At 42.1% G+C, this 26,293-nt stretch overlaps 1 protein-coding gene across 2 annotated transcripts in view; it reads right to left on the reverse strand.

Annotated features, from left to right (window-relative positions):
- The window catches only part of psd3l (pleckstrin and Sec7 domain containing 3, like), a 142,017-nt gene that overhangs the window by 17,484 nt on the left and 98,240 nt on the right, over positions 1–26,293 (reverse strand). For both annotated transcript variants that reach the window (XM_036529811.1, XM_036529812.1), the window contains 3 exons: positions 16,044–16,087; positions 3,829–4,022; positions 589–659 (listed from right to left, as the gene is read on the reverse strand). In XM_036529811.1, coding sequence (XP_036385704.1) covers positions 589–659; positions 3,829–4,022; positions 16,044–16,087 — 309 coding nt within the window. The remainder of the gene's footprint in view (positions 1–588; positions 660–3,828; positions 4,023–16,043; positions 16,088–26,293) is intronic.

A 26,293-nucleotide genomic window follows, 5' to 3' on the forward strand; every position in this document is an offset into this window, starting at 1 on the left:
ACTGTCTAATCCTCCATTCCTGGGGCTGGCTGGAAGCAATTGCCTTTTTTTCTAATGGCACAGAAACTCACTTAAACTCACAATTTGAAAATGTAAATAAAGACCGACATTAGAATTCATGTAATGTTAAAAGGCCTCTTGTCCATCCAATTTGTGAATAACAAATCAAAATAATAACAGAAAAATTATTTTAAAAACCAGCCCACCTCCCACTGACCATAAATATTTTGTTCAAGGAATTTTTTTGTTTGAAATTTTTAAATACGAGTACTGTCAACATTTCACTTTTAAAACTGACAATCTAGCCATTGCATTCAACTTGGAAAGAGAACCAAATAAAAAATAATAAAAAGCATCTTTGTAACATCTTAGACTCCATTTGTCATGACTGTGTTGAAGCAAAGTATGCTTTGCTATAAGTATTAAATACTAAATGGCAGCTTGAATTAAATTTGAAGATCGGAACATTACATGGTTAAAAATGGAAAATAAAACACTTATTAATGCTAAAATTTGCCACAAGCCATTTACTTTAGAATTTTTATTGTGTGTAAATAATGTATGTTTTGCAATCTGGAATGGTCTTACCTTCTGTAAGTAAAGGATCATTCCTTTGAGAACAGCATAAAATGTCTTCCACCCTCTCTTCCCTCTTGGTGCTGGAAAAGATGAAAATGACATTTGAGTTTGACCACAGTTCACCTATATGTACATTATATGGACAAAAGTATTTGGCCACACCTGTATTTCAGTATTCTGTATTTGGGCATCTTAATGCTTCAGCATACCAAGACATTTTGGACAATGCTATGCTTCCAACTTTGTGGCAACAGTTCGGGGAAGGCCAATTTCTATTCCAACATGACTGTGCCCCAGTGCACAAAGCAAGGACTATAAAGACATGGTTTGATGAGTTCGGTGTGGAAGAACTTGACTGGCCCGCACAGAGCCCTGACCTCAACCCCATTGAACACCTTTGAGATGAATTGGAACGGAGACTGCGAGCCAGGCCTTCTCGTCCAACATCAGTGCCTGACCTCATAAATGCTCTACAGAATGAATGGACACAAATTCCCACAGAAACACTCCAAAATCTTGTGGAAAGCCTTCCAAGAAGAGTGGAAGCTGTTATAGCTGCAAAAGGGGGACCAACTCCATATTTAAGTATATGTATTTGAATACAATGTCATTACAATGTAATGGTCAGGCGTCCGAATACTTTTGTCCATATAGTGTACATGACCACTTGGAAGTAAGAAACAAAAGCTGTTAACACAAGTCAAGCATGCTAAAAGCAAAGATGAGGTATCTTGTCTCTAGCTTTTCTTGGTTCTTGGATTGTGCAAAAGAGGGACTAATTTAACTTCTAATTCTCACAACACTCAGGACAGGTACAAGTCACCCGAGCTCAGTGTCCCAAAAAACAGTCAGCCTTGACTATGACTTATACACCTCAACCCAATCAAAAACCACTCCAGTTTGTGTAGCACAGTGTGACATAAGCACTGCAGTTGCCTCTTGTGAAAATGTATAATGAAAAAATGCAATGTGAGACAGATGAGCCTTCTGTTAGGATTTTAAGCTCCCCCAGTGGGTGAGAGACATTAGAATGCTATTCTCACGACTTCAGACTCTACTAGAAATCGCCTAGAGATCACATCACAAACACTGGAGTGTTTGATCAAGAATCTGAAATCCATACCAAAAAAAGGGAGATTCTCTTTTTCTCAAAAGCCCATCTCTATTCTGCCTGCCTAGCTCATGAATTCTGGCGACAGCAAACCCTGGACACTGACCAGCATGCTAACAACGCGCCACGTCCTTAACAGGATCAGTGACGAGAACCGCGTCCAGGGCCGATTTTAACTGTGGTGGGCATGTGGGCGTGGATCCGCCAGTCCTGGGAAGAATTCCGAGCACGGCCGGCCTGAGGCTGTTAGGTGCGCGCTGAACCACAGGGCAGGTGCCTGCATTGGCATTCTGCGCGGTCTGACATCATGGTGGAATTTACGGCGTGATCTGAGGATGTGCTTAATCGCGCACGACTACTTCGCCGACACGCCGGGGTCTTAAAATGGCTTAAAATGTCTACCACTGCAATGATGCAGAGAAAGTGTTAATACATAGCACAGAAATTACAATGTGCTGCCGAGACAGCCACTTACAATATAGTGCTTATTAATTTCTCTAGATTTCTGTAGCCTACTGAACCAGTAGGTTTTTACAATATTTGATTAATATCTTTTATAGGTAAGGACTCTTCAGACTACAGACACACATTAGTCTGTAAAAGCACTGGGTCATCCGAGATCACATTTACATTTACATTTATTCATCTATTCAGATGCTTTTATCCTAAGCGACTTACAAGCCAGGCAGTGTACAACATAAGCAAAAAGCCACATAAGGAGTATATGAGGACTACATACATTGTCTTGAGCCTAAAGATTTTTTTAGCAGGCATAAGCGCAGTGGGTACTAACGAGTCAGCAGGTTCCCTTGTAACTTCTCAAAATCGTTAGACCATGGAGATAAATGGAAGTGAAATACGAGAGCCCGCTGCCAATTCCATTCATTCACGTCTGCCGCTGGCCAGCAGCACTCGCATTGAAAGTGCTCTGTTAGAGTTCACATTACACAGCAATTATTTTAATGACCTATTAGATCCTTCCGTTCCCCAGATAGACGTTATCGCAATCGTCAAGCTGGGGTGTTTTCTTTTAGGAGCCACCATTTTGAAGATGCTAGAAAGCAGAGGTATATTGGCTTCCACACTGCCGTCCAAAGCATGACTGTAGATAAGCGTTTCAAGAAAAAGAAGAAAAAAGATGAAGTCCTATATCTGGTTTTAACGATGGCAATAAGCTCTTCTCTGCCTGAAGCTCACACCTGAAAAAAGGCAGAGGGCTAATCCTGAATTTCCTGTACAGTAGATTGTGTGCAGTCAACGTATACACATAGCAGGGATATGAATCATTTTCAAAATAACCACAGATGTTTTTTTTCCTAACTTTATAGTCACAGTTTACAAAGTCATCTGTTTGGTCACAGCTCCCTGCATTTGTTCCCAATTTTCACTGCATGCTCAATGATAGAGTTATGACTTGGAACAATGAAATTTACATGTACCAGTGCTGAAAATATATCAAAATACATTCATTTTCAAATGGGTCTACTTAGTTAGATGAATGACAGTTACATATGCTAGATTTATTTACGTTCCTATGGTATATTTGAGACAAATTTTAATGAACTAAGTAAAAACTGAGGCACTACAAGTGAAAAAGTCACAAAGCTGTATTAAAGAAAACACTCATTAGAGGAAAAAGATCTGACTAAATGCCTTACATGTAGAGACTGGAGATCATCAAGGGACATCGAAACGGACTCACTGGTTGTAAATTTGACATGAAAAAGACCACAATGCCACAGTGGTGGCCTGGCAAGGTATGTTAAAGGTGTCCACGTGTATTTAGAAGTGTTAAATCACACAAACCACTCTCAAAATGATGTTAATGTGCGCTACAACAAAAGGATAAGGGCTGAAAACTATTACAGTAAAATGATCTCATTATGTTGTTATGTGTCGTTATGTCATTCTTTACTTACATAATATATTATACCCACTTTGTTTCATTACATTGCACATTAGTTTCAATATATAGGTCACTGCACTCCCCACAAGTCATATTCATTGTCACTCACAAAGTGGTAATTTTGACATGAACATATCCCGTATGCATGAAATCTATTAAACCACTAATCAGATACTTGTAAGTAATGACAGTAAAATGTATTGGTTTTCTAGCACTGACCCTGGTCACTTACTTTTCTTTCCGTCCATGTCTGCGTGGATTTTGCGGGCGAGGAAGCCGGTTTTGTAGACGGCGGCATTGGGGTCGTGGGAGATGTCGAGGAAGGGATTACTGCCGCTGCCAATCCTACTGATGCTCTTTGGGTGCGCATTTTCCGTCTTGTTATCTGCGAGCTCAGACAGGGACTTCTGCAGCTCGTCCCCGTCTCTGTGACAGACACAAACAAAACGGCTGGGTTACTTTACCGTCTGCGCAGTTAACGGTCGGAACACTGGTCACCCCTCGCTGCATTTATTGCAGATGAGGAGGGTAAATGACTCTGGTGTTGAGTGTAAAAAAATGAAACAGCTGTGAGTGTCTGTGCCCGAGCTTGTAAGTTTCTATGCACAAGGTAAAGAAAATGGACACAATGGCAGCCAGTCATTCATTTAAACAGAAAAGCACAAAGACTGCTTACAGAGCAAAGACAAAGACAATGTCATCTTTTCAATCTAACAGCACTGAGTCCTCAGCATCATTTCAGCAACGTGTTTTGTTTTGCCTTAAAACTAAAAAATTTGTCATGATGACAGCAAAACTCAGTGTTGTGTGAAAAGTTGTTTAACAAAGTCAAAACGGATTTGTTTTAGATGGAAAACAAACGCTTTTGACATTACCAGACCAGAAAAGCACACAACGTACGATATCTACTTTTACTTAAAAAAAAAGAAAAGGATCTAGCAGCAGTTTTCTTAAATCAGAAGCAACCCTGAGCAGTGAAACAAACACTACATGAGCACACAGACCTGTAAACACTACAGCTTCCTGCAGAAGGTGAGCTACCCACAAGGTACACCAGACAACTGAGACATGCATATTGCAGACTTCTTCAGTCTGGGGGCAAGGACAAGTATTCGTCTGAAAAGCATTTTGGTACTCAAAAAGTATTCTCAGAACCATTCAAAAGATATTTGTTTTCAATGAGCAATATCTATGTGCATGGGTATTACTCTCCTGGCCTGACCATGATGATGGCGACCCCAAAGTCTCGAACATCCACCTCCAGTGAGGCACTGTCCATTTGCCAAAGACTTAGTCACTTCAAATCCTACAAAGACAACCTTCCTCAAGTACTCTTATTGAATGGGTAGACAAATCCAATAGACGTGCCCAGACCCACTACAGCTAGTCTTTTCTAGTCTTCACTGTTGTCTGAAAGGGAAAGCAAAGTTTAATGACGTACTTCTAAAAGCTAACCATGTATGTTTACAAGTGAAAGAAAACAGAAGCTTTGCAGTATGAAGAATTGAAAATTTACCAACAGCAATGTCTAATATTTGAAAAGCCTTTCTCTCTGCAAGAATCCTCCAGTTTCTAGCTAGTATGGCCTGGCTTGCTTGATGTCTGCAGCTACCCACGGTGACCTCGCTCTAGGGCTACGTGCGGAAGTTTCTGCAGTCTGAACTGTCACCCGGTCACTTCTCGTCATTACCCCCTCCCCCATCTCCTCCCGTCTTGCCAAATTAGAATCAGTGCAGAGGCTCCTCTACATTACTGTGGCATGCCGCTCCCCCCACTGCACTGAGATGAACCACTGCATCCAGCGGTCCAGCGACGCCAGAGAACGTTCCCATTAACAGAATGAGCACAGAGCCAAGAGAGCGTGTCAGTTCCGTTCGAAGACAAGCAAGCCTTTTGATGACCTTTAATGTGTGTCATATCTTGAGTTAACAGTGCTTAAACATGGAGTCTCCACATGAGTATGATGTAGCGATAAGGAGCAGGGCTCGTAATCTAAATGTTGCCAATTTGATTTGCAAATGGGGCCCTACTGTTGTAACCTTGAGCAAGTTACTTAAACTGAATCACTGCAGTTCATATCCAGCTAAATAAATGAAGAGTATGAAAGCTATGTAAGTTACTTTGGATAAGAGTCTCTGCTAAGCAAACAACATAGTTTAATGTCTCTCCTGTGCTATGCAAGGGTGTACAGCTAGGAAAAAGTGAAAGCTAAATCCAAGCGGGATCAGCCCTCCTCATCCTCCATGCTATCTGTACGAGCGCGTACATCCACTAACATGACAGGTTCTGGACACTTGGGGGTTTCAGTCATTCAAAAAGGGAGGCAGAGCATCACTGTCCGCAATCACGCTGGCGACATCCGTCAACAGCGAATGAACGCGCACCCTTCATTGTGAGTGAGCACAGCATGCGTATGCGCATCCCACAGCTGTCGTTCGCCGCCACATGGCGAACGTTCGGTTTCATTATGCAAACAGACCGCACTCCTCATTAAAGAGACGCGCGTCTGTGCATGGCGGGCACTTCGGATGGCGGCGGGACCATGTGGGACTTCTCACTGGGAACTCATCCGCTTCTGCCTGCCCGGGAGCACACTCGCATTTTATTTATTCATTTATTTATTTTTTTTTCCAGTCGGCAGAAATTGCTCAGCGGTTACTGGAATGAATTGCCCCGCTCGAATGGCAAAGGGAGGCAGATAATAAATGGCGGCGCCGTCGCCGGGCCGGTTGTGCACCTGTGCGGCACCTTGATGTAGTACCGCCGCGAGGCCGCAGCCGGCAGGCGTGGCCGGGGGAGCCGCCGCGATGTTTACGGCACTCCATTACGGCGGAAACGCTTCTGCCTGTGCCTCTCTGCGCTTAGTTACCCACAGGCCCGAGTAAAGGATGTTTAAGGGTGCTGCCTAAATCTGTGAGCAAAAAAACAAACAGAAACAAAAAACAACTGCCTCTTCTAGAGATCACCTCTCAACAGAGAGTACTAAACACATCTATTTCTAAATGGCAAGTCAAACTTGGGCAAGCAGTGACAGATCTACAAATTTGCTGAAGTTATCAGAAATAAATGATTTTTCGTGTGTGTGTGTGTGTGTGTGTGTGTGTGTATGTGTGTGAGAGAGAGAGATTTTAAAATGATTTGGAAGGAAACAATTCCCATAATCTTTGACATTTCATGCAGTTGTTGAAAAAATGTTTAAGTGATGGGAAATTGGAACGCAAAAACAATGATAGAAAAATGATGAAAAATTACATGCACCAAAGCTTGAAAACTATATTAAATAAATCGTTATTAGTATGTGCAGTTTCAGTTTCCCAGCTAAGGACACAGAAAGCAGGTGGCAGAGGATGGTCTGCCAACAGCATCCACAGTACACAAGGCAAAACCCTTATTAAGGACCAGCAGCTGTTTTAGAAAAAAAAAGGAATCTGAGCAGACGCCAATGCCTCTCTCTGGGGTCAGAGTGAAGTCATGTTAAAAAATGTGTGAAGAACACAATATATCGGGACCTTGTGCAACATGTTGTACAATATTGTATCATTATAGACAGACTGTTTATGCAACTTATTGTTAAGAGCTCCCCTGTGTCCTAGACAGACTTCTAATCTGACTTTTCAGTCAGGCCTTCTCATAATTCCCTGGTTTAAATGGCAAAAATATATCCATCCTCCTTTACTTTAGTTGATGTGTGGTGCAAAATGGCTGCCATGCATCACCTAGATGGGTGCTACTCATAAGTGGTGTTTGAGGTGAGTCACTCCTACCCTTCACTGTAAAGCACTTTTGTTATCCGTGAAAGTGACTATACAAAGGCAACCCATTATCCTTAATTATTATTACAATGTGTACCGTTCTATTTGAGGTTCCGATTAGGCCTATACGCTTTGTCCTCCAAGGTAAAATGTTAGCAGTCTTCTCAGGTCATACCAAGCATTATTATAACTAATGAGAGATGACGAGATTTACTAAATGCAAATGTAAAATGCTTAAAATCTAAACAAAACATAAAAATACAATCTAAAGCCCCCCCAAATACTCAATTTGCCACTGCTCAGTTGGTTAAATCAAAACCAAGAGGGCAGAACGGTTACTTGTTTACAGTTTAGCATAACCAAGATGTCCCATATTGGTCCAGTCAAATTTGTCCTTCCCTTGATCACCCTCTCTCCTGCCTTGCTCCATGTCTGCTGTCTCTTTGTCAACTGGCTCCTTACACTCAGTGTCCGCTGGCTTTAATCCAAACAGGAGTGGAGGGACACATTTCGCGGCATTCTCCTGTCAGAGGCACCTTCGAGAAGAAGGCACACCGGCTGATATCCTTTTCACCCTGTCAAGGGAGTTCTCCGTCTCCGCTGCTTCTGGTCATTTTTGTGACGCTCTAGCCTCGAGGCTACAGCTGTGACACCATCCACCGCTGGTCCTCAGGTGTCTGCCTTGATGAGCACCAGCAGAGCACCAGAAATGATAAGAAAGGCTGTGTTTTGGCAGCTTGCAGCATTTAGCTGTGCAACATTTATGTAGAGCGTAACATTATTATCAACAGCAAATACCTGCCAAGCAGATGCTGATGTCCAGAGCAACTTGTTTACAATGATTGCAATTTTACACACCACTACCCATTCATTTGGATGCATTTTGACTGGAGCAACTGAGGTACAGTATCATACAACGTGTAAGTAAGGTGTCAACAGCGGCGGCCTAAACAGAGGTTTGAACCTGAGACTCTCAGGGCCAGAGTACTATGCTCTTCTCCATGGCACTGCACTGCTACTACTAACACAAACAAAAGCATCAAAACTATCATTCAATAACCGTCCACGCAAAAACACCAAAACAAAACATGCATCAAACTGCAGCTGCACAGATCTTCTGATCAAACATGCCACGTCTGTGCAAACAGACTAGGTGTGGAAAGGAGTAATGAGTGAGGAGAGAATATCTGTGCTACTATACAGCTGGTTCGATCTCACAGTAACATAAGCAGCGTAAGTAAGTGACAAACACAGATTGTGCTAATGTAACCTTCAGCACTGTACCCTGACAGCTCAAAAATTACTGAGCACATTAACAGCACAATCAATGCCTTCATTACACAAAAAATGTACCTTCAAAATTCACATTGTGGAATAATTATGCTTGATGATGTAACTAAAGATCTTGAAAGGAAAGGGAAAGGCTTAAAACAATGTGTGGGGCTTCTTGAAAACGCAAAGTCCATTTCAAACACAAGAGCTAAAAATTAAAGGCCACCATCACATTTGCGTGGCGTAAACAATAGTGAATGTGACATTTTAATTCTGTGCCTGGAGTGACCTCACAATGATCAGTCCATTGAGACAGAAGATATGGAAACCAATGGAAACCAAGCCCCTGCCAGAGCTCAGACTGGGGAATATTTCAAAGGAAATTTTCCCCCATGGCGATTGAAGGCGAGGCAAGGGCTTTTGAAGGAAGATCAATTCTGTGAATTAAATGGCTGGCCTGCAACACTGCGTGCAAACTCAAACACAGAGGCTGCAACTGACTGGTATGAAATGAACATGAAAGCAAATATATCTTTGGACACTGATAGGACCAGAGGAGAAGACAAGCCAGATGAAACATCTACCTGCACCACCAAGTAAGAGATGATTGAACACAGGATGATTGAACACAGGAACAAACACCTAATAAAATCAAATACCTTCCAATTGTTCCTTTGTTCCCACTCAGAAAGGAATCACACAACATTTTTGTTTTCACTGAACTTTATGTTCTCTGCAATTTATTTTCTTTTTCTCCTGGCTTGGCAGTTTACCTTTATTTTCAACAAACAGTTCATTCAAACCAGTAGCAAAATGGATTTCTGGACACTGGCAATGATATCTGATTCAGAAACAGGTCTTTTAAGAGGCGCTATAGCACATATTTAAAATATATTCAAATATACATACACACACACACACACGTGGATGAAATGGTTTTGGCTAGTATTGTGTACATGTAATTTATGATATCAGGGGGCGCCATTTTGTGCTTTGCACCCTGTATGCGTACAAATGGAGAATGTAAAACTCCACTGCAGAAAGGTTTAAATGAAAACAGTTCTTCACCATCAGTGTGCACATGCTGTGCTGTTACACCTCAGGTCTCAGATCCAGCCATATGCTGATTAGCTGTACCAGTAAACATATAAATGCCTTCATTCAAACTCTGCCACCATCTGTTGGTGTGGCTTGTAAAAATCCTAAATGAACAGCTTATCAGAAAATGTAATATAATGGCAGCTGAGAAGCTTGTAAAGCTGTTTAACAGCCGTAGGAACGGGAAGTGTTAAAAGCGTAGCTCACAAAAAATATATGACATTGTCTATAACCTATAAAAGTAGTCTGCATCATTCTCTCATGTCGACCCTAATGCCCTTGCACCAAACTGTATGAATGTGCAGGATGTGAGCACCTGGAATACAAAGGGGTGTATTCATAATGCTTGCTGTCATTTAGGTTTTTTTTTCACAATGCTGGAGGCAGATGCTGTCATATTGTGACATTTTCCGATTCCTAAACAGAATTAACTGGTAGGATTTTGACATTACTATGAAAGGAGTCCAGACAGCCTTTTTTCCCCATAACAGCACAGCATTCAGGTAATTCACAAAGACCCAAGAGTAAAGAGCACAACATTAACCACATATCATTACTGTACATATCCACACATCAATATCAGTATCATACTGTTCAGTTGATCAATGTGGTGAAAACAATGCTAGACACTATTATGACTTTGGTTTTCAAGCAATGCCTATATGTAGTAGAGTTTAGGATAATAAAATCATAGAGTATAGGATTGTATACACACACACATATGTATGTTAAAGGAGAATTTTGTTTTCCTCAACTTGGCTTATACTAATATTCCTTCCACTTCAAGACCCTATTAAGAAGACAATGTTTTGATTTAAAAGGCAAATTAGCGCTGGTTTCTGGAAAGCCATATTTTAAAAGGAGGATCTTGGTTTCCATCATGCTACAGTTGTGTTTTGTAATTAGCAAATTAGCCTGCGGGAGCATACACCTTAGCAAAGCATGTTCTGCTTGTTGCACACAGAACAGGCAATTTTTGTCCATACCGTATGGTGGAAAAATACTTTAATCTTGCTCCACTCCACTGCTTTACTATAATTAGTATATATCACACAGTAATCATGTTGAGAGGCATTATACTATCTTTAGTTGGAAATAATTACTTTTCCTTAAAAGCGTATCATTAAAGTATAAGCATTTTACAGAAAAGATGCATACTGCATATTGCTCACTGGACATAAGAAGACTTAGCCCAAAGTGTCTACCCCAACCTTTTCTCTTATAAGACAAGGTTAAAAGGTTAGCCTTTTCTTACATGCGGTAGTAGGTTATGGCTTTGGACATACTGCAAGACTCATAAATGGTACTGTAGGATGGCCATCTATTATCACATCATGATAAAGTATGCATACTGGAGGGAATGTCCAACACCTCTTACAGCAATGCGATGCAAAGTCCATTGGAACTGTCAGTGTAGATGCGCTGGGAATATATACTCATCATATTCAAATATCCTAAACATAATTTGTAGAAACACAGTCCTTGTTACAGTATATTATCATGAGCATGCTTCAAATTGCATCGCTGCTGTCATACGCTCGTATTACATTGTTCTCAGCAACTGAAAAGAGACCACAAAGGCAAAGCGTATTCAGTGGGTTTATCTCAAACAATAAAACCATTTAAAAACTCCTTTTGTTATATGTATTCCTTTTCACAGTTTATGTAAGCCCTGCTTTGCTGGCTGTAAAGAAACTCATCACTTTGTTGTGATTGAGTTGTAACATGAGGGTAAATGTACAAACCCACAATTCAAATGACAGTTGCTGATAATTTCATGTCCCAGGAACCCTGTCACTGTGAGGTGACCGTCACATTATCTATTATTTGCATCAGTAGACTAACGATCCTAAAAATGTGCAGGAATGGACTTTTAAAGGGATGATGAGACTTTGCTACCTATTTTTAACAACAGGGCAGATGGCCTAACAATTTGAGGAAGCCTTCTTATTGATCACATTCAGCAGGGGAAGGGTTTAGATGGAGCAAACACCAAAAGGCACCCTGACACTCCAGACACAGAGTGGCAGGGCTGAGTGCCTACACGTTTTGCTTCCACATGACCGCATTCACACTTCCAGTAATTGGAATGTGGCTTGAACTCATCTGAAATGAACTGCAATTTAATCGATATATCAGCCCCTCCGCTGATCATTTACAGCCAGAACACCTTCCAGCTTGTAGCCCTCAATGACGAGACTGGTCACCTCCTCAGTAAAAGCACCTCAAATTGAATCTGCTTAATTAAAATGATTGTAGATGATGCTGCAGATCAATGCAGAGTAATTCTGGTCTTTATGGGATGGGCAATCTGAAATTAACAGCTGATTAGACTTCACGCTGAATAAGGAATTCAATCAAGTATTGAAGATATGAAGATTAATGGAATCCAGAAATCTCTGTGGAGAACGGCTAACTAATGCACTTCTCCGAGAGCTACAATCCCTCTGCAATGGATCTCTAAAACTTCAAATAGGAAAGATCTTACAAAATGCAATGCTTATACCGAAGCATTCCGTATTTAAAGTTTGCTATGCAGCAGCTCTGCCCAGGGATGGGAGAGTGAACCCTTCCTTTCAAATGCCCAGCAGAAAAGCCTGACTTCTGTGTATTTCATATAGATGCAGAAGCAGCGTTCTATTTAGACACCTCTCCTGGTGTTCTCACTGTGTCATAAGCATTCCAAGCAGTTACACAACCCACAAGGGTAACTGACCCCTCTATTGAATTTCACTGCTTATGCATGAGCTTGATTTATTATTTCAAGGAACGATACAATAGCAGTGCACAAACCAGCAGCCATTTTGACTACAAGATAGTTAGGACTGCTGTGTAGCCATGATGGCTCTCGCCGAGAACAGTTATTATTCTTGTCACATTTCTAACCCCGGCATGACAGATTCTAGTGGCTGTGAAAGGAAACAAATTTGAGCAACCAAAGTATTCTGATGAAAAAAAAAAAAAAAAACATGAATGTCTTCTATCACTTCGTTACCAAAATGCAATTTCCATGTCCGTTTTCCATCCCGCATTCATCCACATGAAATCTTTAATGTTCCATATAACCTCGGCGTACTGTGAAAAACATGCTCAGGGTCTTAATGTGCCTGTGCCGTGAATGATACAGCCATCAGCACTGCAGCTCACGATGGCTTTTGGTCTGGCATCAATCCGAATCCCCTGGGGAATTCAGAAAAGTCATTTGTGTAATACAGCAGGAATAAATGCAGTGACAGGATAAAGATGAGATCAATAAAATCAAATCATTTTTTTTTTTTTTTTTTCGCCAAATGTTGTCTGTTAACACACTTTCATAAAACACTCAGTAGGACTGAGTGCGTTTAGTGTCTTCAGTTAAGTATTTGTTAAGAATTAACTATCAGCATGGTGTGTAGTGGTAGAGAGCAGGGCTTGTAACTCCAAGACTTGATTGACTGAATTCCCTGGCACCGCTGGTATTAAATCCGGATGATTCGGAAAACATCCAGCTCTAGAAATGGATATGCGAGGTTTTTGGAGTTGCTCTGGATAAGTCTGCTCTGCAAAGCAAAAGCATGATGCGTTACGAAATAATACAGGAGGCCCTTCATTCCAACCTGTCCCGCAGCCGCGTTAAAACGCAAACTAATTATGACCCAAACAAACGAGTGGTGACACTGGGTGACCAGGGCCTTTCACGCCGCGACTGGCCTGTAGTCCCAGTGAGAGGGGTGACATTTGTGGGCTGTAATTTTGTCGATTACCTACAGCACAATGGGACAGCCTCTCTCGTTATAATCGTTATCCGCGCGACAGATTGTCACTCTAATGTGATGCTTTTCTGATGCTAATTACAGCCCATGCCTAAACTGTCACCTATCCAATCATTGTGCTTCGGAAAGCACACACGCACGGACACACGCTCAGTGCTAATTAGAGTTTTAAATAAGCATGCTTTTTTTCCCCTTTTGAAACATTATTCTGCAGCTGTAACAACAAAAAAATGACATTGCATTTGTTGTTTTTATGAAAAGCTATGACTGCATAAATCGAAAATGGAGTGGGTCTTTCAAAGCTGGACTTCCCTTAGAAACACACAGGAAACATGTATTGCAAAAAGAGCATTTCTCAGATATGTTAGTTATTCATTCTTGTAGACTTTTTTTTCCCTCCAGTGTCATTTGCAGGGAAGAAAAACAAATGTTCACAATTTCAGTAGTGAACCTGGCAGTGAATATTTATTTATCTCGTTAGGCAAATTTCAGAGGTAGAATAACCTTTCAAAAGACTTCAATTTTGATTGTGACAAACTGTACAATTTTCAGGGTACCTATATTCAGTCCTATAGCTGTTATTCATATAACGGTTTTATGGTCTTACAAGGAAGTTACAAAGGTGTACAGCTTTGGTTTTGCATTTTTTAGACCAAACTGCAAAAGACACAAACAAGGAGTTTGTTGAGAGGACAGAAATCCATTGAATGAACATAGATAATAATAAAAAAACATGAGCGCATGCCCTTCTGTGCTGCTGCAAAAATAATTTAATCAGCATATAATTGCCACCATATTTCTTTGCACCATTTAACTAGTTGATATTTTCAGAGTGCATTTGCAATCCATCTGCCACCAACCAGATAATTAACTTCAGCACCGATTGGCAGAAATGTGTTTTTCATTGCCTACAAGGCAAACAATGGACGTCAAGGATAACGAAATGGAAGTCGTTTGCACCAGAGATTATTAATAAGCTCAGATTCCATATTTCAGACCTGCCCTTTGAGACGCTGAAGCAGTCATGTGAATGTCTTGTGATGTGCTGCCTCTCTTTTCTGGTTACTTGTCTTCGCGGAAAGGACAGCAAATGAAATGATTGCGGGGTGAAGCGCTGGTCTCTCTCCTTCGTCAGTTAGAGGGTTATGTTGGGCTATGTTCTCGGCTATGCCGCAGGGCAGATCGAGACTAACGTTGCGTGCAAACTGCGGAGGACCCTCGTGCCCTCTCGTATGGGGAGGCGTATACTTTGCTGTAGAACACTGTTTTCAGGCTGGTCTCTTCCAGCGTCCTCCTGGATATTCTGCGGAGCACATCAGGACTGAGGTCTCGTGTGTAGGGGACAGTGCCACTGTGCTCCAGAGAAGTTTTAAATCTTTAGAACCTGACACAGAGATACTGGGGGGCATTGTAGCAGAGATGAAGAACCTCAACCTCAACCTCAGTGTATGGAGGTCCATTCTCTGGGGGAGTGTGCCACTCCACCCTGGCAACAGGAATGGAGGTACTCAGCAATTGGAATAATTAAACTAAATTAATAGATTAAAACTTGTTATAAAAGCCAAAAGAGTGTATTTTCAATAAGTAAACAATATAACGATTAGGGCTTTAAATCTCTTGACAATGATGCAATACTGACACCCAAGCAATGAAATGATATATTGAAATTTATGTAAGAATTCTTTTTGATATGATGGAATATGATTTCATATGATACGTTTTAATACAATGTGATTCAACACAACTTTAAAGCCATTCTGTGGTTTTAAGTAAATGTAATGTATAAATGTAGTATATAAGCATTAGTTCATTATAAGCCATTGAAATAACAACATTCAAAGATAACTAAGATTGTTGCAAGTGCTCTAGTTTCATCCTGCTGCATTAATATGAATGAAAACAAGTAAATAAATAATGGTATGGATCAATTTGCTCATACAACATCAGTACAGCTGTATCGTTGCTTTTGGATTGATGCATCAATACAAACTGATGCTACATCCCTAGTAACGATATGGAGCAAATTGCATAACATTATGAGACTGCCAGGGCAGTAAAATTGAGGCTTTGACATCAAAATTGTTTTCAAAATACCGATCACGTGTCACACGTCAATGACTGATGGCACTGTTTTCACAGAGCAGTAAAAAAGAAGCATATTGAAAAGAGGCATCAAAATCTGCACTTGTACTGGATTAGTGTTAACAGTATTAATGTATTGGAAGGAACATCTTAATTAGAGTATGATGTAATCAATGGGTTGTTTCAGCAGTGAAGCTTAACATCATCACTCAGAAAGCAAGGGAACTGAAGGCGATATTCTTCCTGCTGAAGAATATGAAGATAAGGATACACATTAAGCCAGATCCAAAATGCCAGCAACACTCAACAGCATTTACAGAAGTATTGTTTGTATTTGTACAAATATGCCTCACTGTAAGTCTGCAAGTTAAATCTGCTTCATTTATAAACTCATAAATACAAAACAGACAAACAAGCAAGCGACGAAACAAAAAACGTGTTGCTACTATTCCTACAACGTACAAGTAAACCAAAATGAAATGTATACTCACATTGCCCATTCCAGCTTCTCGTTTTTGATTGAATTGTACAAGGCCTGTGGAGACATAGACAATAAAAGACGTAAGTGCATGTTACTCCTTAAAATTTGCCATTTGACAACTATATACACTGGTTGCTACTGACAGCATGCTCAAGTGCTGCTTGTATGGGATATTAAAGGTACCCTCTTCACTGGACCCCATAAAAGACTAAAGAAAAATTTTATGTCAAAACACTGAACATCAAAAGACACTTGGAGTGAAGATATTCAATGCATATGGTTTGTCATTTGACATTTATTATAGCGTACCACATTGTCCGTTGTGCTTCTAATACTTTTTTTATTCAAAGATACAGATTTATGTCTAAACAATAGGCATTCTATTCAGACATGAAATCATGCACACATAAACACCCTTGAAATAAAGCTAATATTGATCAATTGATCAGTAGAAACTACCAGTCCCATCCAAGAAGTAACAGCTGGCTGCAAGTCAATGTGATGTGCATAATGTGCTCGTATCGAACCCTTCTTCGGTTTGATAAGACACAGCCCCTTTGTTTGATATACTGATGACACATCAGACACATGCTGTCAAACACTCAAGCTCACAACAGCGCAACATTGCCAGGGAAGGTGTCCAGCTGTCGGCAGATCTACAGCAGACTCCCTTGGTGACAATGCCACCAGAGAGAGGAAAAGGAGACGGTGCCATTGTGAGAAAACACCACTATGGCTGCCTCTGTTCTGTGGCTGAAACGTCAAAAGGGTGTGTCAGAATTTAGAGCCTGCAAAGACTCAGAGTGAGCAGCGCGAGCAGTCCTAGCTGCTAAGGTGAATAAAAACCTACAGTAGGCCGGCAAAAATAAAATGTTAAACAGCATTTCTGTTTGTATATCATATACACAGGCATACATGGGAACCATCATTAAATGCAAGCGTGATCTTTGTGTAAGCATTTCATACTGTAGGAAAATAAGCAGGAATTCCTCCTGTCAACATTCAAGATTTTGGCATACCAACTTCTTAGCTGTCTGTATGTGTTAAGAATAGATGTGCAGATGACATAAATCAGTGACTTACGGTGACGACATACCGTAAGCCTAATAACCAGAAGGGGCTACAGGCCTTTTTCGATCTTTCAGTCCAAATTCTGACACTAAATTGGTCAAAGTGGTGCACTTGAGCTAAATTACTTCCTTGCACATCAACATATGGTTCACTATCAATCATACAAATCGAGACATACACTGCATTCTGGGTAACGAAGTGCTTCTGACACAACGTTATTAATTGTGTGTACAGAACAGAAGGTAGAGTGGTCAATGAAACACAATTCAGCCCACCAGTGGGAATTTAAATGGTGAAACTAAACACGAAAGAACAACTGGCGATGGGAAAAACATGACACCGAAGTCGAAGGCAATCTTTACACAAGGAAGCAAACCAAACATCGCCTTGAAGTTGACTTGATCACCACCCTGTGGCTGGAAGATGATAACGCAACTAAGAAAACGAATCAGGAAAAAGTAACGCCCTTAAGCAAATGTACATGTAGATGCTATTGCTGTTTTATACTCGGGCTTAAGATTTACAAAACGCAGTGCCACAGCAGTGCAGTGAAAAAGCCTGCTTGCACTTGTGAAATGGAAATCAAATCAAACGAATATGAGTTTGACTCTCCCGTGCTACCAGACAAACATTAATTATGCATAAATAAGTTCAGTCGTGAAATTTAAGTATTAACACGCAAACATGGCGGCAAGGAAAACAGTGGACTACATAGCAGGGGGACGTTTGTATGGTATCTGAACTGCTGGAAAACCTGAATGCAATGTTTACTGCTTCTACTGGTATAGTTTGTATGTACTGGGAAAGGAGTGGTAGCGTGTTAAACTTGCCATGTCTTTGATGTCATTACTTCATTTGGCAGGAGTGGCAAGAGCATACATTTTTAATGCTTGCCTTTCTGTTCTAAATATCAAAGGCCTTTTTTAATAAATGAAGTCAACAAAGAGAATGAGGGCTACGTGGTACAAAGCAGGTTGGGCTTTCCTGACACATTTACAGCACTCCTGGAGTGATGATTTTAGCACAGGGCAAGATATTTGGACAACAGACCAAACCAGAAGAGACACACATACACCACATGCAGTGCTGTGTCTTAATATTCACACATTGGTCCACTGCATTCCATTACATCATCGTGTAGCAAATTTACACCCAAGATTCTGACGTGTGCTTCTGTTCTAACTAGCTACTGTAGGTACACACTCTTGAGCTACCTGAATTCATGATTCATCAAGGATAACGTGTTTCATACTGCAATCATCTTCGGTGTTTTGACATTTCCCCAAGCATTTGGTGTTCCTGCTTAGCTGTGTCCTGCTGGCAGAGGGTGCCTTCCATCTTACAAAGGAGATGTGACACATCTCACTTTCACCTGATTGATTGATTATCAGAGTGCTCCAGTGAGAGCTGATTCTTTTTTCAGCAGGAGGCCACCCTCACACAAAACGCTGTTCCTAGAGTGTGCAACGGCTGCCCAACACCCTTGCTGTTCCATTTGCTACGTGACTGAACACTATTGCCTGTTGCAGCTCCTCCTTGACTATCTTACTGGGCAAACTCTTCCACATTCTATCCCAAATATTTATCTTAAATATAACTTAAAGATCAATGTTCCATCTGTTTTCTCTAAAGAAAAATCCTATCATTGCACACTAGAAGAGAAATTTTTTCCTCACTCCCATATATCTTAAAAATGGCAGCAAGATAACATCTGAGGCCATTTGCTGTTGCTTTGCAACTGTGAAATACAAAGCATTATGATTACAAATGCAGTCATGAACAATCTCTGCAGACTAAATGTTTCATCTCCTAATGAAAAAACTGAGACACAAAATAAACACTTGTATAATAATTCCTAAAAACCACATTCAGTCTGTCTTGCTTTTAAAATGGACTCCTCAGAATGTAATCTACTTAGCTAGTTCTTAGTCTATTAGTTGTAGGCTGTGGCTTACTCAGTGTTTGGCTGAGAGTAAATAACTCCAGCAAGAATCGAAAATACAAGTGGATCAGCTCTATTTGAGATAGGGCGCCAAATGATTCATGTAATAGTAATTAAGAATTTGGGATCAATGCAAGTTCAGTGAACACGGCAGGTGTACCTGTTTGCAGGAGTCAGAGCACAGGTGCTTGAGCAAAAATGGAAGGTGTAGCTTTTTCACGTGCCAAAGGAAATCAGTAAGGCATGCATTTGTCGTGCTTTCTCGTCCAGTGGACTTACATACTGACATCAGCACCACTGAAATTACTAATGTAAGAAAGCGTGTGGCAGGAACACAGCCGAACATCACACGCCTGCCAGAGATTCCTAACCAAGGCCATAGTATAAAACGCAATATTCCACGACACAACCTTAAAACTTAAAGCCAACTGGTGGATGAGCGTTCACACACAGCTGACTGCGTTACACCATCGAATAACCATTCACACCTTCCCCAACATCCTGAAAGATCATACTTGCCGTTGGCTGGCATAATTACACAGTTCCATCCCCTTTTGCAAGAAATACGGATTAAAAAAAAAAAAAAAAACACCAACAAAAAGCAACCAGCCACTGTATGAATGGGCTGTTTTCAGGCAGAAGGAAATAGATTTACTGCAGCAGACACACTCACACACAAGCACACACACACACACACACACACACGTACGTATACACACACACACACACACACACATATATATACCTATATATATATTTATATATATATATATATATATATATATATATACACATATACACACACAAGCGTGTGCGTACTTGCATACTTTCACAGCAGGACCAAGCTTGAGAGAGACTAGTCACACTGGCTATTGCTATTAATAGAGGGGAGGGGGGAGCAAGGGCTTCACTTGTTTGCAGGAGAAGCCGACAGAAATTGCACCACAGGGTCTTTGGTTTCAATCACCAGTGCATTAAAGAGAAAAGAAATTGACAGCTGGGGGCGAGGTGACGGCATTATCGATGTTTCAAACGCATGGCATTAGACGCGCCCAGGCTAACAGCAACGCTTCCCTTTAGGAGCCAGGCTAAGGAGGGGGGAAAAGGAAAGTATCAAAGCCATAGATCACATCGAAGAGCCCGACGCTGCATGCTTCATCTGGCAAAGTGAAATTCCCACAAAACAAAGCAGCTTAAACTAGAGCAAAATGCAGCACTCGGTTCAGAGTGATACTTACATAGGAAGGTGCTGCAGACAATGTATGGGTTCAGTAATGATAATGAGCAATTTTCCCTACACTAACAAGTGGTTATTCACTGGACAGCGCTCCCAAAATAAATAATATGGTGAAATATCACCACACTTTCATCATGCTGCTGGTAAAAGGCAAAAACAGTCAGCCAAGTAACTGCAACACAAGTTGTAAAATGCTGCAAACTAATTAAGACAATGTCATTTAGAACACCTTGACTACAAGTACATGGCAGGAAACTCCCCTTTTTCGTTTGTATATTCTTAAGACAACAGCTCCATCCCAGCATATGCACACTGCAAACAGGATCCCGATTCGATAAGAATCTAATCTCAAACCAGTGGCTCCAGCCAAAAAGCCCCCGTAATGGATTGATGTTTTTCATTCACCGACTGTCAGAACCGATCCTTTACCTTGTCCTTTTTCGGCTGTCCGGACGAGAACTCGGAGGAATTGGACACTTTGAGAGACTTGGAGCGGTGCTGAGGCTGCCGGCGCACGGACTCCTCCCTCCCGTACTTGACGGACCCGCTAGCCCGCATCCGGACCTTGCTGGTCCCCTGGACGCTGTTGACTCCGATCATCTCCGCGCTTAAGGCTCCGAGCACGCTAGGGGGTAACTATCAGAGAGGTGTTGGTACCGCCCGTCCCAGCCTTGCCCTAACCCTTTCCTGCGCCTGTCACAGCCTTGTGAAGGGGCTCTCGCTGAGGCTACGGCAACCAGAGGAGGCGACGATCACAGACAGCGTCCTCGCCTTCAAAGCTCCGGTGCTGCCTTTTCCAGCATCTCCACGCTGGTATTTTGATTCAGACTGATAGTTCCAGAGGAAGCCACACGTCAGTGACTGTGAGTTACAAAGAGCGAGCGAGAGAGAGAGAGAGAGAGAGAGAGACAGAGAGAGAGAGAGACAGAGAGAGAGGCAGAGGGAAGGGGAGTGAGAGAGCGAGTGAGAGAGAGAGAGAGAAAGAGGCAGAGGGAAGGGGAGTGAGAGAGCGAGGAGGAGGAGGAAGCCCCCCTCCCCTCTCAAAACTGAGCCAATGGCGAGGACCGGTTCATTTATATTCCAAATAGCAACACTATCGCTCTTGTGATGCCGAGCGCCGCGCTCATTAATGTCTGCAGCGAGGTGCCACAAATTCAAGGCTGAGGGTGGTGAGGAGCGCCGGCCGCCGTAATGCGGGCAGACAGGGGCTGAATTACCACAGGGCAGGTGCCGATGGGCTCGCTCCCCCTCCGAGCAACCTGATCCGGGAAGATTACCAGCTGCCTCCGCAGCGCTCCCGCGCTGGCGGGACGGAGCTCTGATTAGCGTGCTGGAGAGTGGCTCGGTAACCTCGCAGGGACCGTGAGCATCGCGCGCGCTCTGCCTCGGCGCGAACGCCGTCTTCAGCAGCCGGCCTGGAACGAGCCTCTGTCAATGCTGCGGGGTGCAGTTTAATTGTGCATTCTCAAAACAGATCATACGGTTCGTTTCGGAGAGGAGCCTGGAATGAGATTTTGCCCCTTTTTTTCCCTCTCCAAACCATGTGAACGCTTTTTAACTTTTAGTTAATACCACATTGATGAGGTGACACAACATGTGCTCGACACTTTGAAGTGGCCGAATTCCACTATTATAACAGAAAAAAAACAAAATCCTGGATTGGGGAGGAATAAACCCTCGTGAATAAACTCTCACACTCACACACACACTCAAACAGGGGTTGTGGGACTTTTTTGGGATTTCTAAATTTTCTAAATTTTTTGGGATTTCTGGGATTTGCTGTGACAGACTTTAGCTAAAAAGGGGTATGCTGTTCCTTCAGCTTACTTGAACAACTGCATCGGAGGCCTATGTGACCTTGCCCTTTGACCCTGTGACCTGAAATCCACGTGAAATTTGGGGAACAATGAGGATGGCACGTGTGTAAAATTTAATCAAAATCGATTCATATTTGGCCATGTTATTGACCAGAGAACACTTTTGTGATGACAAAATTGAATGATGGAATCATGAAAGCAACAGTCTGAAATCAATGCCCCTTTCAACTACATTTGCAGGGCATTAAAAATAACACAAAACAAAGGCATCTATTACTGTAAATGCAGCACACATTCTAGACACCACCACCTCTCACTCTGCTAGGCCAAAGCAATCTTTAGAGTCTCTCTTTAACAGATCAGTCTGACATAACAAAAATAACTGATCCTACTCCCACAAAGCTTGTACGAACTGCTACCCACTCTGTATTTTCCACGGGGTATGTGCCTGATTCTTTCCAAATGGCTGCAATTGAAGCTGTAACTTGAAACGCCAAATCGAGATGCAAGCAACCTTTGAGAGTTACAGACCTATTTCTAGTCTTCCCTTCCATTCAAAAATGGTTGAAAAAGTGATGACACAACAAATACTCACAGATATCGAGTTCTCATGATATTTATTCAATATTCCAATGAAGCTTTCACCCAGACCATAGTACAGAACCAGCTCCTGTGAGTGCAGTCATGGTGTCAGTTTCCACGGCAATGCAGATTATATGCAGTTTTACATCAAACCAGATGAAGACAACTACAAATAAACTCTGACAAAACGGTCGTCACTCCTCTTAATCACTGGTGACTCTGCGTTAAGATGACACAGTTCACCCAAAACGAGGATGGCCTGTCTGAACTCTGAAGGCACATGGTAGAGATCAGCTATAATATCAAAGCCAGATATTCAGAGCACCCCTTTTTCACCTTAGAAACACTATGAATCCAGCTTGTTTCTAAGTTCTTGAAGGTGAGGGAAAAGGTCGTTCCCGCCATTGTCCTCCAGGCTGGATTTTCGCGGTGCCTTTCTGACTGGCACTAAGAGTACTACTTTGTCCACTCTCCAATTAGACCAGAATGCTGCGCTGAGGACTTTACCGAATATAATTTTCACAATGTATCACCTGCCCCAGCTTCTCCTCGCCTCCTCCCCTTAACGAGTAGACTTCAAAATTGAACTCCTTACCTTCAAAGCACTGAACGGGTTAGCGCCGTCATACCTGAGTGACCTTATTATTCCATGTAATCCTGCTAGACCCTGCTAGGTGGGTGGGTGTCTGCTCACCCCCACAAAATTCAGCAGCTAAAACGGCTGGCAAGGCTGTCAGCTGCAAGATCATTAAATTACAAAATGTCGTATGCAGAAATAATGTCTCAATATTTAAACCTAAACTAAACAAAAACCTATAAAAATTTTCTTCTCTGTGGTGTGCACCGTATTTAGCCATAACAATGCCACCACAGTAACTACTGCTGATGTTCCTATATGCCAATTTGGTGTGGGTTGAAATATGATACTGAATTAATCACACCCCTGGTATCAACGACTTCGCACAAGGGGGTCAAGCCCCCCCTCCAAACTTCGCTCAGCTACTCTTCTTTCCCATATCTCCCTCTTTCTCTGCTGTCAAGATCCCGCATCCACTCCAACATCATCAGAGAGTGCTACGCCACTGTTTAAATACATATGAAAATCAGCCAAGCGAAAGAAAACACATCCCTACTCGAACTGAATGCCGCTCCCTTCCCGTAGGGGGAAAATACATAATGATGCATACTAAATAAGTACTTCACAAGTGATTGTTTACTTGTGACCAAAGTCACTTCAAGGATGGTTTAATGGAATCAGCCCGCTGATTACAAGCAGTCTGTCCCCGCCGGTGCAGAATGAGTGCCTCAGCACGACTGAGAGGACATCACAGGTGGATCACATTTATAATTTAACAGCAGCAGCTAGATGATGGACAGGTGGTGACCAGACAATATGAGGCTGTAAAGCGTGAGTGGTCAACATTCTAAACAAATACCTGTTACGTGTTTCCCTAAGGTCATCACAACAGCAGCCTGTTTTTTTTGATTAAGTTGAAAAGTCACAATCATTTATATTCCAAGAAATGAAAACCCTTTATCACTGGAACAATTGAAGTACTTGAATACAAAAAAATGTGGACAATGTGGACAAAAAATAATAGAGCTTACCATACCTTTGGGAGAGGTATCGGAGCAGAGCAATATTAAATGAAAGGGAAAGAGTTACACAAATTGCACAGGAGTTAAAGGCAATTTATATAATGTACTGCCATTTTCTGATTAGATGATTGTATAACTTACATGAGTATCAAAAAGCACTTACCAATTAGAATTAATCTACAGTCAGACACCTCTATATATGATTATAGATTGTTTCCCACTAAAATCCCTTATTCCAAAGGCAGAAACCTCAGCGCAGTTGGACCGGTCCCACCTTTATTGCAGTGACTAAAACGTCAAACGCTATTAAGGGAATGATAAAGAATGAAACGCAAGGCATAAAAATGTAAATGCATTGTTCCACTGGCTATAGGAGGAAGGATAAAGCCTATGCATTGGGGGGAATGAACAAAATTTCAATACGCTTCATTCCAGGGACCTTTCAAAGCTGCCCTGTGTGAAATTAAACATCAATTTGGGTGCTTGCCATGTTCCATGGGAATGTGCTGGGGTAAAGAATGGCCAGTGATGCTTCAGTGTGTGTTTTAAGCAGTGTGGGGGAGGGGGATGGGAAGCCTCCATTGGCTGGATGCTAAACGGCTTTCCAGTCTCCATTTAATGCAATTATATCAAGGGATCGGATCAGAATAAAAGTGCTATGCAGATGAAATTGGTAATTGCGCTTCTTAATGCAATAAACACCTCACCTTCACGAAGGAAATTAAGCCTTGCGGCTTATGTGCCTTCATGGGCTACATCATGAAAACAGCCTGGGAGGAAAACATGTGGCAGAGGGCGCCGGTCTGAGTTCATGGTGCAGCACGGAGAGGTCCATTTGTTTAATGGTGCTGAACTGGCCCAGACGGGGTTCATTTTCACACCCAGTCACCAGAAATTTTGAAATATTCCACCACTTTAAATGGCTAGTGCAGTTGTCTCATTGCTCCTGGCTGTTTCTGTCCCTACACTTCCACTCCCTGGATATGAAACCTGAAGGAATAATTTTCAAGCCGCATGACAGAGAAAATCACCTGACTAGAGAAACATATAAGCTTTTGTTACGTTCCCTCATCTGCCATCGCTGGAGAGGCCACCTATCTAGATGGTGTTTGCGCTGATCGTTGTTCATAAGCAAAGTAAAGTCGTCAAGCTTAACTGTTGTGCTTCTGTGCCAAACCAATGCTTCGAAATTCTCAGATACGTTTCAAGCTGCTGCAGAGGATGAAAACCGCACGATGATCAGATTCACTGTGTGCGCTGTGCAACGATCATGGTGCCTTGCCCCTGCAATCTGAACCAGGAATGGTTCAATTAACGAACCGGGCTAGTCACTGCGAGCAGGAACTGCGTCGTATTTAACGGTTTTTACTTCTATTTCCACAGTGCACATGAAACATAGACTGCTGTCACTCAGCGAGTTATGTAACGAAGCCGTTGATGGCTGAATGTTTGCAGGAAACGCAATTAAGTTTGATTTCTCTCACCTGAATTAAAAACACCGAATGTGAATCAGAACGGTTTGTTTACCATCTTGATAATGACGCCGAAAGGCAGGCTGATCCAAAACAGCAGGCTCGGCAGTTTGGTTCTCGGAAACCGGCTTTGCTCTCGCGTTTGGGGAGCTCGCGTGGCTGAGGGCTGAGGAGCGCTTCCTGTAGACCGCCGCTCAGCGTCGTCAGCTACAAAACCCCCAGATGCTCAGACGGTTACAAACACCACGGCCGGTCTGGGGCGCTTCAGGGACGCTCCGGAATTACGGGACACGCTGGGTTCCGTGCGTGGGCGCTCATCAGAGGCGAAAAGCACCGCTTTGGTGCACACTCACGCTGAATGCAGATTTCAGCTCTTCACAATGCAAAAGGTTGTGTTTACTGTTAATCAGGGCGGAAGATCTGTTTGAGAGGTGACCAGTTTGGTTTATGGGTTGGGTCATGCAAGCAAAGGGAAAATAGAAAGTAGAGCATTTAAAGCATTTAAAGCATTTAAAGCATATGGAGCGTGTAGAACATGGT

This window comes from Megalops cyprinoides, chromosome 5 (genome assembly GCF_013368585.1).
Source record: "Megalops cyprinoides isolate fMegCyp1 chromosome 5, fMegCyp1.pri, whole genome shotgun sequence".
NCBI lineage: Eukaryota > Metazoa > Chordata > Actinopteri > Elopiformes > Megalopidae > Megalops > Megalops cyprinoides.